At 38.6% G+C, this 17,674-nt stretch overlaps 2 protein-coding genes across 3 annotated transcripts in view; both read right to left on the bottom strand.

The window, feature by feature from the left end:
• Positions 1 to 10,638, bottom strand: part of LOC108276756 (arf-GAP with dual PH domain-containing protein 1) — a 52,769-nt gene extending 42,131 nt beyond the window's left edge. For both annotated transcript variants that reach the window (XM_017488664.3, XM_017488672.3), the window contains exon 1: positions 9,338 to 10,638. In XM_017488664.3, coding sequence (XP_017344153.1) covers positions 9,338 to 9,428 — 91 coding nt within the window. In that variant the 5' untranslated portion in view covers positions 9,429 to 10,638. The remainder of the gene's footprint in view (positions 1 to 9,337) is intronic.
• A 93-nt stretch (positions 10,639 to 10,731) lies between these two features.
• The window catches only part of LOC108276766 (RNA-binding protein with serine-rich domain 1), a 7,831-nt gene continuing 888 nt past the window's right edge, over positions 10,732 to 17,674 (bottom strand). The window contains exons 2-7 of the mRNA XM_017488687.2: positions 15,560 to 15,715; positions 15,181 to 15,372; positions 13,729 to 13,834; positions 13,496 to 13,649; positions 11,481 to 11,622; positions 10,732 to 11,256 (exon numbers count right to left, since the gene is read on the bottom strand). Of these exons, the coding sequence (XP_017344176.1) occupies positions 11,151 to 11,256; positions 11,481 to 11,622; positions 13,496 to 13,649; positions 13,729 to 13,834; positions 15,181 to 15,372; positions 15,560 to 15,715 (856 nt within the window). The 3' untranslated portion in view covers positions 10,732 to 11,150. The remainder of the gene's footprint in view (positions 11,257 to 11,480; positions 11,623 to 13,495; positions 13,650 to 13,728; positions 13,835 to 15,180; positions 15,373 to 15,559; positions 15,716 to 17,674) is intronic.

The raw sequence follows: 17,674 nt of genomic DNA, 5'->3' as shown, positions 1-17,674 counted from the left end.
ACACCCAGACCCATAAAAGCCGTTCGTGGTGGAAATAAGAAACCTATCTGAACAATTGAGGACCTTGGTCAAGAGCACAACAGTATCAGACTAGGATCAATCTTGGGGTTTGAACACACTCGCAACCTTCCTGTCTTTAGTACAGAACTGTAAATGCTGAGCCACCACTGCCTGACTTTACAAACCTTCAACGGGTTAAAATGTAAGGTTGAATTTTAAAGTCTTGAAAAGAGCTAATCAGATTTTCTCTGATTAGAATTAAAAAGGCAATACAGATGTGGACAACTATAAAGATATAGCTGTAAAGATGTGGGAAATCTTAATTTCACTGCTGTATCACATTGCCCTGAACACTTTGTAACAGAGTTTAAAAAAATCAGTGTGCCCCTCCCTTGTGTCCCCTTTAAGCAACCAAATTACTTCCAAATTACACAGGAAAATGTGTTGCAACCATTTCAAATCAGTTATTGTCTGTGGTGCTGCACCCCTGTACAACACACTCTGCCAGTGTTGAACAGTTTGGCTTCTGAGATTTTCAGTCCCATTTTTGTGTACAGTAATGCAATTTTGCTCCTGGATTGGAGTTCTGATATACCATAAATGTCAGCTTTACTTCTGACACCTGCTGTTGTGAGCCCTTTACATCTTCCCACATGTACAGCAACACCTTCAGCCTTTACAAGCACACTGGAAACCTTATGTATCCTTTTTTAATTTGTATATATCTGAGTATATTACTAAGAATTTCACCATGTGAATCTTCTACCCATGTTGAAAACACTAAAGCTAGTGTGTCATGCACCAGACCTGGGCAGACATAGCAACAGTAACTAAGGGGATAGGGCATTTTTTAAAACAGTGATACATAAGTATGCAATTAATGTCAGGACAAAAAATTCAGCAGACAACTGCAAAATACACCTTATGTCCAACAGGATGGTGACACAAATGCATCACAAGATGTGCTTACATATCAAGATTTCTGCCAATCCAAATGACTGCATATTCATAAATGAACCTTTACTATGTCACTGGACTAGATCTGAAACAACTAATCGATAAAATTGATAATAATCGATTATGAAAATCATTGTCAACGAATCTCATTATCGATTAGTTGGTCTGCGCGCGGCACGGGAGAGATTTACTCATTACGTTACTTCTATTCCGAAAACACGCTTCAGAGAGTAAATACTAAAGTTGTGTCCCAAATTAAGTACTGTACACACGTCTAGTGTGTGGATTTTAGAATGGTAATATCATCTCAAATATATCACTAGCGGGTTTTTTTTACTAACCGGAAGTATAAGCCGCTTCCTAGATGACTGTGCATGACTTCATACGTACGCTAGCATTAGCAGACACCCAGAATTAATGACTTTCTTCAGTTTACTTTTGGTCAGTGTTAATTTTTATTCCCAACATGGCCTCAGTGACCATCAGACGGAGGCAAAATCGTCAAGTGACTGAGGAAGAAAGTCCTCTAAAGCAGGGGAGAATTTTATATTAAACACCGAGGAAATCAAACAGTGATGCGCGTGCACAAACTTATGTTTATATCCAAAATGCTCCACTGTGTGCAAGGGGCAGGGGAAACTGGTGCAAGCTGCTTAAAAGGTTTAGTTTAATTTAAGTTTCTTGTCATTATATGCTGTATTTGCACGCTTGCAGTGTAACTTCTGTTGTTTATTATAACGGAAGTGATGTGTTAGTAACGAGGCCACGTTGCTAATCACGTGGGGTGTAGACGCGCAATAGGAGTGCGAGTAAGATCTGTAATGTCTAATTAAAACATTATGATCAAAAGTAAACACAAGTAAAATAATGTCTAGAGACAGAGAGGAACAGAAACCACAAGGTGCAGTGAAAGGGAGTTTTTATTATTAATTTGGGACTGTAGTTTAATTCGGTGCTTTTTGTGTTTTGTGCATCCATAAAAAATAATGCATAAATACTAATAAATAAATAAATAAATAAAATTTATTTTTGCTTATATTGTTTAAGTATTTATTCATTATTTTTTATGGATGTACAAAAAGCACTGAATTAAACTACGGTCCTAAATTAATAATATATATTCTAGTGTGTGTATTGGGTTCTTTTCTGTTTTGTACAAACAGATGTGTAACGTTTTAGTCTGAAGTTTATATCTGTAACACTCACTTTGTGCATTTTATTTTAAATAAACAAAAAAAATGGTAGTGAAAGTTTGCCCAACCCCATCCGATTGATCGAAAAAAGAATCGGCCAACTAATTGATTAGGAAAATAATCATTAGTTGCAGCCCTATACTGGACAGTATGTATGTAGTCTATATGCATGTTACATGTAATCCAAACCAAAGTTATGCTCATGTGTTGAGTGAGGTGTAGTGAGGTTACCATGACAATGAGAATGAGTTAGCGTGTTCAGTTTTTTAATCATGCTGTTTGAGTTGTTAACAGGTTTTAAATTATTTCACCTCAGCAAAATGTTATCCAAGTGTGATTTTTAACAGATGGCAAGAAGATGCGCTTGTGACCACAGTGAAGTTGTTCAGCATTTCACATTTGCCTGACTTTCAGGAACAAGAGTTCTGCTTTTTTATGCACATATTATCCATCAGTAAAACAAAGCAGTAAAAGGCCTATATAATGCATTTGTACATCTAGTGTTACTAACATTAAAACTCACTGTTTGTGAATAACACAAGAAATATAGGTTTTTAATCAAAAGTTTTTTACTGTGTGCAAGTCCTGCATCCTCGCTGAATTTCTGGAGAATATTAAATGCTGGACCTTCATGTCATGATTCATGTCCTGCATCTGCCACAAATCAAACTGTCCATCCAACCTCACAAATATTTTAGAGTCAAATGTGCAATATGAACAACATGTTTTTATAGGACCATTTTACTGCACCAGAAGTGCATCATGACCCATGCAGATTCTGACAGCAAAAGCAATTAGACACAAAGGTTTACATGGCTATTATTATTCTATTTAGCGGATTATTAAAAGTATTAGAAATATGAATGGAGAAAGGTTTCATTCATATTAGCCTTAATCAGTTTACTCTATTCCGAGATGTACATACAACTTTTATTCTGATTGGTATATCAGTTGGATTATTAAGTATAGAGCCCAGCTAGTGAAATCCCTACTTTAAAAAATAATGCGTGGCCTCAACTAATTAACGTGTGGGAAAGGGAAAATTATGTGCATTATTCCGCTTATATCCACAGGGATTGGGCAATGATTACAGTTTTCAATTAATTAATGAACATGTCACTCTTTTAATGGTTTATAGTTTCGATTTAATCTTGTGGAACAACCAGAAGACAAGTTAGTTCCTGTTATCACTTACGTCACAACAACGATGAACAGTTGTTCCCACACCCACATCTCCTCTTGAAGCTAATGAGACAACAAAAATAAATGCTGCTTCTCATTTAACTGAGGAAGCTTAAAAGTTTTAACTCCTCTATTATGAAGACTTCATTGAGCTGGGAAACCTTTCTGTATGTTATTAGACTTAGATCGTGTGGAGCATTCACCAGTCCCTGTGTATGAATTGTTACTTTAGAAACAATAGCATTGTTAGGTCCACCAACCACAAACTCCACTTCCAAGAACACACCACTGCCCCAAATCATGGCTGCCCTTGACTACACTCCCCAAAACACACTGTCGTTAACCCGCTCCCAAACACCAGACTTCCACACACCTGTTCCCAAAACCACACTCTCACTCACATACACTTTTTAAAGGAGACTCATTCATAAAGACTTTGCAAAGTAAATGCTCAGTTTGTCCTGCACATCTGACTTTATCAAGCCTTGTTTTGCATGCTGGTTACTCTGGTTTTCTGATTATTTGCCTGTTTGCTGATTGTTGTGTTCTGTATACTAGCCTCCTATACTATCTTTCTGATCGCCAGACCCAAGCCTGTTTTTGACCTGGACCTTACCTAACATTTTGTATTTGTTTACATTGCTCGCATTAAAGACTCTGCTGAAACAGATGCAACTGTATCTGTTTCAGTCCACCCTTTCTTGACAGATTACTTCACCTACAACATGGATGCAGCAGGAGAGGCTGACTGGTAGCATGTGCTTACCGCTTACAGTCAGCTGATGGGAGCACAGCGGCAGCGCCTCTCAAACATGGACACCAAAATTAACCTCCTCTCCCAAGCTCTACCTTCCACCACTAAGCTCCACGCAGCAGCTCCAGCAACCAGTATGTGGGTGCAGCAGCCAGATAAATTTACTATGATGCCCCTCAGTGTAAACTATTTTTATTGCAATGTTCTATGTATTTCGAGAGCCATTAAGGAATGTCTGAGCAGAAGATGATCACACACTTCTTGAAACTCCTCACAGACCAAGTGCTGAAGTTGGCCTTAGCAGTGTGGGAGCAGGGATCACTTACTGGAAGGGAAGGAGGTTGGAGAGCAGTTCCTCATGATATGCCAAGGAACCCATAGGGTGACAGAATATGCCGTCAAGTTCTGCACAATCACTGTGGCAATGGATGGAACGCGCAAACCTAGAAAGCCGAATTTCGTAGGAGTCTGCAAAGCAATATCCTCACCAAAAGGACCTACCATGACAACCAGCTATCACTTGACTCTCTCACTGACCTTGCAATTCGCCTAGATCATCAGCTCCACACCCATCCCAATAAAATGAGGTTCGCCACCCAAATCCATGCAACTGTGTGGCACCAAGCTGAACGAGGGAGAGCAAGTGATGCACTGAGAACACTGAGAACTTCTACATGGAAAAGAATGGAGGCAGGCTCAGACTTTGCACTGACTATCAAGGACCTAACCAAGTATCTGTGAAGTACTGTTACACTCTGCTTCTAGTATTCTAGAGAGAGAGCTGCTGGTAGTAAAGTTGACTTTACAGGAGTGGCACCATTAGCGGGAAAGAGCCGAGCATCCATTCATTATATTCACAGATCACAAAAATCTTGAGTACCTTTGAACTATGAAGCCCATTTCATTTCACCGTCTCCTATAGACCTGGCTCCAAAAACACGACAGCAGATGCACTCTCCCGCATGCACACCTCCAGGCCATAAGAGGGCACTGAGGAGTACAACGGTGCTTGAGTTTGTGAACCCTTTAGCATTTTCTACATTTATGCATAAATATGTGAACGTATGTGAACCTTTGCTTGAACCTTGCTCATTATCTCATGTGATCCCGTTGTGCAGCAATAACTACCCACTTTCTCTTGAAATTCTGTTCATGGACAGATTTTCCCTTTAGAATTCACTGTTATAATTCGATATTCATTGTTGCATCAATGATGGCAAGCCATCCAGGCTCAGACACAAAAGTTCTATTTTGGTCTGATCTATCCACAAAACTTTTTTCCACATTTAGCCTTCTGGCTTGTCCACATGATCTTTAGCAAACTGCAGATGGCCAGCGTTGTTCAGTGTTCTCCTGATGGTAGATTCACGAACATTAACATTAACTAATGTGAGAGAGGCCTTTAATGGCTTAGAAGTTACCCTGGGTTCCTTTCTGACCTCGTGGACTATTACACTTTGCTCTTTGTTGGTCGACGCTCCTGGGGAGGGAAATAATGGTCATGCATTTCCTCAATTTGTACACAATCTGTCTGACTGTGGATTGGTGTAGTACAAACTGTTTAGAGATGGTTTTGTAACCTTTTCTAGCCTGATAAACATCAACAACTTTTTTTTTCCTGAGGTTCTCATGTCATGATACACTTCCACAAACATGTGTTGTGAAGATCAGACTTTGATAGATCTCTGTTATGCTTGAATAGAATCTCCCACTGTTCTATTGATGTCCAAGTGGTATGTACCCTATCAGGGACCAACCACATCCATATTGAGTGAAACTGCAAAGCTAAATAATAGTGTCTAAAATTTGGGAGGTTCATGCCATCATAACCATATGGCGCTTGAAGTTTTAGAACTTTCACTCTAGGGTTTTTATCTTTCCAGAGAAAGTTGGACAGTATCTTTTCCAGAAAGTTGGGGGCGGCTGTGGCTCAGGTGGTAGAGCGGGTTGTCCACTAATCCAGTCGTAGGGTTGGCAGTTCGATTCCCGGCCCACATGATTCCACGTGACTCCACATGCCGAAGTTTCCTTGGGCAAGACTCTGAACCCCAAGTTGCTCCCAATGGCAAGTTAGTGCCTTAAATGGCAGCTCTGCTACCGTTGGGGTGTGTGTGAGAATGGGTGAATGAGACACAGTGTAAAGTGCTTTGGATAAAAGCGCTATATAAGTGCACCATTTACCATCTTAAGTTCCTTAAAGTAAGACTTGGGGATTCTCAAGGGGAGGCATTGAAATTTTTATATATATATATATATATATATATATATATATATATATATATATATATATATATATATTTATTTAGGTAGAATATTCAGTTTTATGACATCAATTCTTCCAATTAATGATAAGGGTAATTTTTTCCATTTTTGCAAATCTTCTTTAACTTTGAAGTACCTAAATAATTAAACCCCCTGGGACATAAGGTTAATGGTTTAGGTATATGTTTTAAATGATCTGGAACATTAAGAGGGAGGGCGTCACTCTTGTCATAATTCAGTTTATATCCAGCAGTATAGCTATATTCCTTAAGTACTTGTAATTAGTGGAGAGAAGAAGATTGAGGATTGGTCAAATATATTAATAGGTCATCAGTGTAAAGGCATACGTTATTTTAAATAGTGCCCAAATTAATGCCATTTATTGCAGCATGGGACTTTACTGCAATAGCAAGGGGTTCAATAGCCAGGGCAAATAATAAGGGGGATATTGGACAGCCTTGTCTACAGCTCCTTGACAGTGTAAAAGTGCTTGACGTAACCCTGTTAGTGAGTATTTGCGCTTTAGGGTAATAAAAGGGAGTTTTTAAGTATCCCAATAAACTTAAACCAAAGTTCATGGCTTCTATGGTTGCAAAAAGAAACGTAGGCTTGATTCTGTCAAGGCCTTTTCGGCATCCATAGACAGAATAAACATGGATATATTCTGCTTTTGCGCAATGTTGATTATTATATATTATTATTACAATACTAATAAATATCTGCCATCATTCGACTGTATGGAATGGATGTGCCAATCTGATTCTTCTTTTTTAATCTCCTATGGCAACATCCTGCTAGTCTTGTCTCCAAATTCGTAATAATGGTACTTTGTCCTTGCCATGATAGACTTGGCCTTCTGGGTACACAAATTATTATAGAAAACCCGTTTCTGAGTAAGTTGTGTAAAACATTTGTTAGTCAATAAATGCTCTAATTCAAACAATCTTATTTCTTTTTCTAATTTTGTTAGTTCAGCTCGCTTTTCTTTCTGTTTAAATAATTATTATCAGCCATTCCCTGACTTAAAGGATTTTTTTGAGGACCTGTCCTTAAAGGAATCTAAGACTAGATTAAAGTCACCTCCAATTATACACTTGCCCTCAACAGCTGCCAAGTGTAACAGTAACTTTTGATTATAAATCCAAAAAAAATCCTCCGAAAGGGGATATTAATGAAGGATTATCAGTGAATAATCAGGCTAGCCAGGAGCTCACTAGTACACGTCTAACCTCACCACCTGCATCACGTGACCCCGTAGTTGACATATACACTTGATAATATTTTCATGCTTGGACAGATTATCTGATAAATGTCTGTAATATTGTATTTCAGTTAGTCACTTGTTATTTAATTAAAGCTAGTTTAGAGTTAGAGATAGTGTACAGGTCTTCCTATTAAAGTGGACAGTGAATTATGATACATGATAATTATTATTACTATATTATATATTGTGATTGTGCAAATATATTTGTATATTATAAATTAGATTTTCCCCTTTTAATTACCAGTAGCCTACAAGCCAGTGGTTTTGAAAGACATGTCCAAGATTCACCAAAACGGTTAGTTCATTATACAGGTCGATATACAGTGAGGAGAAATAAGTATCCAGAAACACATATTTCTTTAATTTAAAATACTTATTCTGCATACATCCACTTAAAATTTATACACATAATGTCTTTTGACTTTGTCCTTAAAAATATGAGCAAAAAAAAGTATGTTTAAACATTAAAATATATGATTACAAAATAAAATAAATAGGAGGAAAGGCATTAAGGCTCCACAAATTACCAATATAAGTACTCTGCTGCAAAACCATAATTGGCAATTACAGCTTCAAGATGTCTGTAGTAATTCTTCAAGATGTAGAAGTAATTAATCCGAAGGGTCTGAATAGTTATTTCCCCTCACTGTATAGTCAGATGCCATCAAACATGCATGTTGCTGTTTTTAAATAAATAAATAAAATAAAAAAATTAAACAAAACAAAAAAAAAAAAACTGTGGATATTGTTCTTTAAATTACAGGTCTACTAGCATGTGATAAGGTGGCAAACAATTATCTGAAGTGACCTTTGAAATACTTTATGTACTTCACTCCCAGACTTGTGCAGATAAACTTACGTCATTGACAAACATGAAAACCTGTGATTTACTTGTAGCTGGAGAGTCTTAAGCCTTGTACGCCAAACCACTCCATCACTAACTAGTTAATGTCTCATGGAGGCTTCCCAATACATCCATCTATAAAGTAGCTTTCTTATGTACAGACGAAAAACACTGTAATTCTGTAGAAACATTCGCAGGTACCAATGTGCTTCATGCAGCTCATGCTTTTCTGAGATATAACGTGCAACTTGAATTCAGGTTTTTGTAAATTCACTTCCCTGGATATCAACTACAATCCTCGCAGAGAATGAATCTGAGTCAGTAGGTGTGGTGGAAAATATTTAGATCAACTGCGATTGGATTTCACGCCAATGGATGAAAAGGAAATGCATTAGAGCACACAGCAACGCCTTAATTTACACGTAATGACATTACATGTGATGTTAATACACACAACAGCCACGCCCACATTGAAACGCATAGAAACTTGGATGATTTATATATAGGCGAATGAGAGATTGGGATTGAGAAAGAGTATGAAGTCTGACCAATAAAGCCCAAAAGGTTAACTTTTCGGAAAGGTGGATGAGTCGGTTTTGGCTTTAGGCGCGGTCGGTGTAAATAAGGTGGCTGGGTGGCTCTTTTTCTTGCTAACTCAGAAGAAAGACTGACATTGTTTGGCACTGATGACGATGCACTACTAAAGAATGATCTGGATACGTGACCGCAGCCTACACGGACGTCTAACCGTCTGCTTCCCAGTGTTTCGTTATTCGGTGCCGAGTTCGGTTTTTGAATCGGTCATTAACACTAAACCCCAGCCAACGACCTTCTAAAAGACCGGTGCAGCTTCTGAGCTGACTGGCTTGGGAAAATCTTACCTGGAGCACTGCAGTCCGCGCAGTACCCATTCCCCGGTCTGTCCAGAAACTCTCTAAGCCGGCGTCTGTTAGCGTCTTCTTCCGAAGCCATGCTGAACACCCGGACTAACGAACACCGAAACACCGCTGTTCTCTTCTGGGATTTGGCTCCGTGATGTCACGCGTAGCGCCAACGGTCTAGCTCGAAATATCGCGCGTCAGGCAAGTCCTGATTGACGGGGAATGTTTAGGAGCCTCGATGGCGGTAACGGTACTACACGGAGGCGAATTAATAGGAAAATATCACATCAAACCCCTTTGAGACGTCGACAGATGCTGTAGTGCGGAATGAATTGGGCAGTCCGTCTCTGGTTAGTTTTTTCTCAGCACACGACTCGTGTTTTTCCCGCCCTTCACTTAGAGAGACCTCAAGCGGTCGAGCTCGTTCAGCATGCCTTTACTCATTGCAAACCGCTAAAGATTGAGGAAGAAGCTGTCTCGATATGCTACTACAATAAATACCGTGTAAAACAGTAGAAGAACTGCCTATTTAAGCGTTGTCAGATGTACTCGATTCTTCTGGCTGATACATTAATGCACTGACAAAGTCGAATGGGAACCTCTACTGACATCCTACTGTACAACGCATACATTATACTCAATATGGCCAAAATTATATGGACACTCCTCCTAATTACTGAGTTCAGGTGTTTCAGCCACACCCATTACTAACAGGTGCATAAAACCAAGCATAAAGCCATACAATCTCCATAGACAAACACTGGTAGTAGAATGAATCATTTTGAAGTGCTCGGTGACTTTGAACATGGCACTTTCATAGGATACCACCTTTGCCACAAACCAGGTTGTGAAATTTCGACCCTGCTAAATCTGCCCTAGTCAACTGTATGTGCTATTATTGTGAAATGGAAATGTCTAACAGCAGCAGCTCACCCATGACGCAGTAGACCACAAACTCACAGGGCCACAGCGTACTTAAACATGTAGCACCTAAAATCCCCTGTCCTCTGTTGCATCACTCAGTATACTGTTGCAAACTGCCTCTGGAAGCAACGTCTGCACAATAACTGCATTGGTACAAGCTTAATGAAATGGGTACACACACCTAAGATCACTATGCGCAATGCCAAGCATCAGCTGGAGTGGTGTAGCTATATTAATGCACATGGTTTTGAAATGGGATGTGCAACAAGCTCATAAAGGCATCATGTTGTCCACATATTTTTGGTCATAATGTACCTACTGTATTCTGTGATTTTGAACAAGTGTCTCAAGATTTAAATTATTCTCTTATGTGATGCATTTATAAGTCAACAAAAATGTAATTTAATTTACAGCTATATGAAAGTTCTCTATTGCATGTTTAGTCTAAAAGCAATGTTATTCACAGCAAGTGATTTGGGGACTGGAGATTTAATCATTACATGCTGGAATTTTAATCAATACAGACACGTAAAAATCAGCATCACAGTAACCTTAAAGCTACTTTAAAAAGAAAGAAAGAAAGAAAAACTTGTATGCTGGCACTAGATGTGTATGCCAAGTAAGAACATATTCCATATGCACAAAAGACAGAGAGTAAAGGTTAAAACTGATCAACACGTTTACTCAACTAAACACAATGAAGGCAGGACTTTTGCATACAGGCCAAATTCTGAAGGAAAGCAAAAGAGAGGATTCGTTTATCACTCAGATCAAAATTATTAGATTCTGTCCATTAAAACTACAGACCGAGGCCTTTTCATTGTTGCTGTAAACAAGCTAAGGTGAGACACTGAACTACAAGCTTTTGCAGATCTTGGGGAGGACTTCTCTATCGTGAGGAGTTTGAGCTGGAGCGTGAGCGATGGCGTCTGCGACCTGGAGATCTTGAGCGAGATCGTCGTCTTACTGGGGAACGGCGACGTGGTGACCTAGACCTGTGTTTTGTTTGAAATGTGTTTGGAAAAAGTACAAAAATAAGAGGTTTACAAATGATGCAATATAATGGTTATAAAATAATAAACCTCCCAAACATCTCTCTCTATATTATATAATAGAAACAGTAGATATGCCCGTTTGGAACGCTTGAAACCACACAACCCTATTACACAGTAAATAACATAAATGAGGATGTTAATAAATCCAAGGTAAGAATACCGACCTTCTCCTCATGCGAGGTGGAGTACGGCGCCACATGGGTGGAGGAGGAGGCATCCTACGTGGAGGGGACAGCCTACGAGGGGCAGGTCGCATCCTCTGAGTCAGGACAGCTGTCGCTGTGATTTCTTGACCATCTATTTGACCTGAAAAAAACCAAACATTGTTGTTTCCAGTTCATCAGATACACAATAGTAGCAGCATTTTGCCTCCTTTGGCCACTAGATCACCACAACTGCATGTAAGCTTGGGTTCTGCAGGATGGTAGAGGGACCATGGGTGCACTCTTGTCTGTGTTACCTTCTGGTATCTGCAGTCATCTGATGGCACCTTTTAGTTTTGCTGTCATAGTGGGCTGGATGAAATGGAAACTTGCACTCTGATCATAATATAAATCCTTAAAACTACTCTATGATAAGAGCATACTGAATAATCAGTTTTCTGTCAAGCTGTACATGCACTCACTCGCAATAAGCCTGATAAGACAAGCTTGCCAGTGCTGGGTCTTGAACCCTTGACCTTATCAGTAACCCAGAACCTTAGCCACTGAGCCACCCACAGACTTAATATCCTAAAATACTTACAGATCCTAAAAACCTTCCTAATACTCTCCTTTCAGCTTCAGGCAATAATCTGACCTGGATAGCACTTCCTAAGAGTTGTTGTAGTCATGAAGACTACCATGTACATCACAAGGCTTCTATATGCTAAACCTGTTTAAAGGGCCCTTCTAATGGTCATTTGTGAAGCAAACAAAAAAATTAACACTTTGCTCTAAAGATTCTTTGCATGGTTTTATGCCGAATGGGAAAAATGCCATGGCAAAAGGTGGGCTTACCTACGAAAATGTAGGTCAAGTACAATTAAGAAAATTTACTACTATTAAACTATAAGTAAATAGTAACTAATACAATATGATCTCAAATACTTTTATTTAGAGCTTAAAAACTTTCAATGTTTGGGTTTGATGCAATTAATTAATTAAAATTTTTTTAAAAAGATCTCTGATGCGGGTAACATCACAAAAGCGGGGGGGGGGGGGGGGGTCTTAACAGCATTCAAAACAGTGTTACTATGGATGCAGACTTCAATACAATGAAAGAGACACTACTAGCATCACAAATAAATCAGTTTTCCCTCTGCCCACATTTTACATTTTTCTGACATTCTTTTGAAGGTCCATGGAATGAGCATGTACCTTCTGCCATCATTGACACATTTGAATGACCATGTATTACAAAGCAATGAAATTAAAAATGACCTTATGGTCATGGGCATTGTTTTGACTTAGGACTGCTGTCATTTGCGGCTGTTGTCAAGCTGTTTGATGCCGTACACAACAGCGACAGGAACTTGGGCAATAGTTGCTGCAAGCTTTTTATAATCAACCAATTCATGTGTGAGAAGGTGGGAATTACAGAGAGGGGTTAAAGCAATGCAAATATGCGCACACATGATGCAGTATTAGACCACAAGCACATCATAATGAAACTAAAGCCGAATCCCGGACATTTTCACAAATATAGAAATCCGGGCCGGATGCTTTTTCAAGGTCTGAAATAGAGGACATGTCCGGGAAAAAGAAGACATATGGTCACCCTAACAAAAGCATTTCAAAGAACAATGTGTGTTAATTTCTACCAAATTAACTTTGCATAATATTTATTTGCACATGCACCAGGAGGTTGCTCACATGAGTCACGACTGGCAAGATAGAACCAGAACTATAAATCAAGCAGCTGTCTATATTGTGGCATATCAAAAGATTAATTTCTTTGGTTTTACACGGGGGGGGGATAAAATAAATTGTAATTGTGATAGTATAGATTCAAATTGTTATAAATGTAGCAAGTGAATATCAAAAATATATAGTGTTGAGATATCAAATTTGAATTTTGTTAAACCCCTGCTCATTACACCCCTACTATCAAAATGTAATCTTCATTAAAGTAATACATGGCACACAAGTAAATAATCATCCAAGGGGGGGGGGTTGGGACCAAAATCGGAAGAACGTACCTCCATCCATGTGTTTCAGGGCCTTCTGGGCATCCTCTGAAGTTTCATACTCAACATAGGCATACCCTCTTGACAAGTTTGGATGACATCGGTCTGATGGCATATCAATCATTTTGATTTTCCCATACGTAGCGAAGATCTCTTGAATGTGATCCTAATAACACAAGAATAGATTAACTTGCAAATTTACATTGTTATTGCAGTTAGACTATATGCCGTAAAGTCCGCCTTACCTTGGTAACATTCCTAGTCAATCTTCCAACGTGGAGTTTGGTGGGCTTAGGGCTAGGGCTCCTCCTTTTCCGTTCTTTTTCATCAACTCTCTTCTGAGACTTAGACCTTAAATTACATAATTAGATTTTTCTTTTTATTTAATTTTAAAAAACCTATGCATATTCATTTCCCCTCAACACTGACTGTGTGAGCCAGTGTTTGGCAGAATTGAGACCGATCAGCCAATAAGACAAGTATTTCCACAAATTTTCCAGTAAACCCTGTCTGACAGGTCTTGCCTCCGTTCATTGAAGAAAAACACTCCGTACACTGAACTGTTTTCTTTACTGATGTTCAGTTACATAGTGACAAATTGCTTCAAGTGGAGAATTATTCATGGCTACAGAACAAATTTTCAAGGATACAATCCAGAATGCCCAGGGCAGGTTACGGCAATTTTAAAAGCACACATACTGTGTCTGTAGTTCTCTGCATATATTTAAGTAAGGGCCCTGTCTCTCACATCGCAACCAAGGTTTCACCCACAACCGCTTTCGTTTCACAATCTGTCTATTCTGACGAAGATCGACATGTAAAGGGACTAGTGATAGTAAAAAGTTTGTGTGTCTGTTGGGGCAGTGTGAACATGATAGTTGTGTTTCCAAACATTCTAAATCCAACAGACAACTTTTAAAAGCTGGTGACAGTCCGCGACTGCTGGTGCGGTGTGAACTCGGCTTTAAATTACTGAAACAAAACATTAACAAAAGCCACCGTGGAAAACAGTGAATAAAAGCTCATGTGAAAATGTTAGCCCATCTGCACACCCTTAATGCTAACTGGTTGCTATTTTAAAATTATTTAAATCATTAGCTGGGTTGAGTAGCATCTAGAAAAATAAATAGTTTACCAAGGAAAATGAAAATTTAAACAGTGGGTGCAAAAACTGATTTTAGCACGAAAACATTGGATTGTTACCGTGTACATGGATTTTTTTCACGACTCATGTACTCATGATTGTATAGCAAATACAATTGGGGAAGGACAAAATCAAAACAGGTTTTTGTACACATATCAAGTCCCTCTTAATTGACTGCCCAATTTTTTACATTGTATCATATATAATGTTTCTATTTGCAATATGTACACCTTCCATCTAAGTTACTTGGAAGCAGACTATTTTTTTTTATTAAATGTTAAATACATTCTCAGGCTACAAAAAGTATCAAGAGTAACTCAGCACAAGGCAGCAATATGAAGCTTTTAAACATCACAAAAAAAATTACCATTTTCACATTGTTATTGCCCATTTAAAATATGCCCTATTGTCCATCGCTACTCAAAGCATTGCACAGATATGAAAACTAGTTACTTACTTAATTTATTAAAACTGAACCTTTATATCTTTTACTTACTTTAATTGAAAAGTAAGGCATAAGCACAACACTACAGGAACTGAATGAACAGCCTACTTTGAGCGTGACCGTCTGCGATTGTCATGTCGACGTCTGCTCGGGCTGGGTGATGCCGAGGAGCCAGAGGAGCTGGAGGACCGCGAGGAGCTGGATGAGCCAGAGCGGCTAGAGCCTGAAGAGGAGCTGGAACCACTCGAGGAACCTGAACTTGAACCAGAGCTGCTGCTGGAGCTGGAACTGGACCTAGACCTAAATTGAGATCACAAGGTATACCATGTGTGGGAGGGAGGGAGGGATGAATGGATGACTTTATTCATCCCAGAGGGGAAATTCCCCTATTACAGCAACACAGAGTCAGAAGTAAACTAAATAAGTAAAGAAATAAGAAACTACAAGTCATGGACTTGTAAACAAACACAGACTCCAAAGATCTGACCTGCTACTGCTGCTCCCAGTCGAGTTGCTGCGTCGCTTGCGGTTCTTGTCTCTGCCCCGCTCTTTCTCAGCACCTTCCTTCACCACAGCTTTATCTTTTCCCCTCTCTCGAGCTTTATCTTCTGATCGCTCCCTGCGTTTGGTAGGTGATGGAGCCCTGTGGAAATAATAGATTTTTTTTAATACAAATAGTAAAACCGATGCATCATGGTTTTCATGTGTTCAGGACAAGATTAAGCCAGGTTCACACTACGAATTTGGCCACGATTTGGTCGTCCGAGACAAATTTTGAGAACCCTAAAAGATTCCTATAATCCTAGGCCAGTTTGACCTGTTCCCCAACAGCCGATTAATGGCCGTTGCGATGAAATTTTCCCTCCAATTGAACTCTGGCAGTACTAAAAGATTTGAGGCATAGTCCTGTAGTGTGGCTTCTCCTACTCCGTACAAGGCTTCTTGTGCGTGTCAGTTTTTCGCGTCTTGACTGGCGTACGGTCTGACATAAATGACAACTGAGATCCTACAGTCTAACAAACAACAGTTGCAAAAGGACTATTTTTAAAAAAAATAAATAAATAAATAAATAAAAAAAAGTAATAATAAAATAAATAAATTTAAAAAATATTGCAGAGAGTGCACCTGATTTCAGGCACAAACTAGGATAAACCAAAGAGAACGGCCCCTCAACTTGGAATTACAGCATGGCTTCACATAGAATCAGAAGTAAACAAAGTAGCACTTCTTACTTTTAAGTGAGTTATGCTGTATACACACACGCATTTGCTTTAGATTCATCAACATACAGATATATTCACCTTTTAAGCCAATAACACTGACTATACAGCTCACTGTTTTGAGGAGGGAAATATACATCACCCACCACAGTTAGGTGACTACCTTGTTGCTAACAAACACGGCGGCATCCATGGTCTTTTTACCCCCGCCCACCTGTAACTTGAAAACGACAATTTCCAGTTGCGACTCCCCAAGTCGACAGCAGCATAACAAGATACTGAAGTCTGAAAAAGTTTGCTACTGATTTTAAAAATCAGATTCCAACAGGTTCAACATTAAAAAACAGACTGTGCCTCCATTATAAACTTACTGTCACTTAGAGATGGCACCACTTTCTCTTTTCCGATACTGAAACCAAGTACTGGCCAATAACGATATCGGATATGGTTTATTTTTAAAAACTACTAGGCTTTAAAAAAAATGTAACTTAAGCACTTTACAGTTAAACTCTTTCACACAAAAAATACTTACACTGTAAATATAACAAAATATTAATAGAAAAGATAAACCCTAACAAATCTTGTGTTACAGATCCAACATTTTCTCAGATATCAGATCCACATTCCTTGATGGTAGGGTTTGGTTTAGGCTCGTCAGATAACGAAATTCTGACAAACTGTCCAAACTAATGAATAAGGCTGGGTAGAAATATCGATTCTCTGATTTTAATCGAGCTTCAATTTAACGAAACGATATCAATATTGGAAAATCCCCGTATCGATTCTTAATGCTTTACTTGGAGAGGATGTGAATATTATCTGTAGTTCGCCTCTCGTCCTGAAGATGTCGCCATCTCATTTGAATTTTTAATGATTTTATACTTCTTAAACAAGTTTAAATTGTTAACGAATTTCACTGTTGCACGTTTACGATTTTTTTACAGTAATGTGCATTGTGCAGTTTGTACTTACCTTGTATGCATTGTATGCAAATGTTTATGATTTCTTGTTAAAATGTTTATTATTCACACTAAAAGTAAAAAGTAACTAAACACAATTGTGTGGGCCCTATTGTCAATGGAAATGTGTATTTCAGTATTATAGCTAAGTAGGATGGATTCAGTGACCAGCATTTACATTAAAATATGGACTCAGTCTGCAAAACTAACATTTTAAATGAAATATTAACAAATTTTTCTAATATTAACTAAATGAAATAACTAATCGATATTGAATCAAATAGCCAAAATGGTCGCAAAAACCAGCCCTACAAATAAAGCAGTTTAATTTCGCACGCCTTTAAATTATTTTTATAGCTAGATGCTTTAGATTATCAAAATGTGCTTCCTACAGCTTTCTGCTGAATCCATTCACTGATAAGG

This window comes from Ictalurus punctatus, chromosome 2 (genome assembly GCF_001660625.3).
Source record: "Ictalurus punctatus breed USDA103 chromosome 2, Coco_2.0, whole genome shotgun sequence".
Classification (NCBI taxonomy): domain Eukaryota; kingdom Metazoa; phylum Chordata; class Actinopteri; order Siluriformes; family Ictaluridae; genus Ictalurus; species Ictalurus punctatus.
The sequence above is the reverse complement of the archived record's forward strand: the minus strand, read 5'-3'. Positions and strand labels throughout refer to the sequence as shown.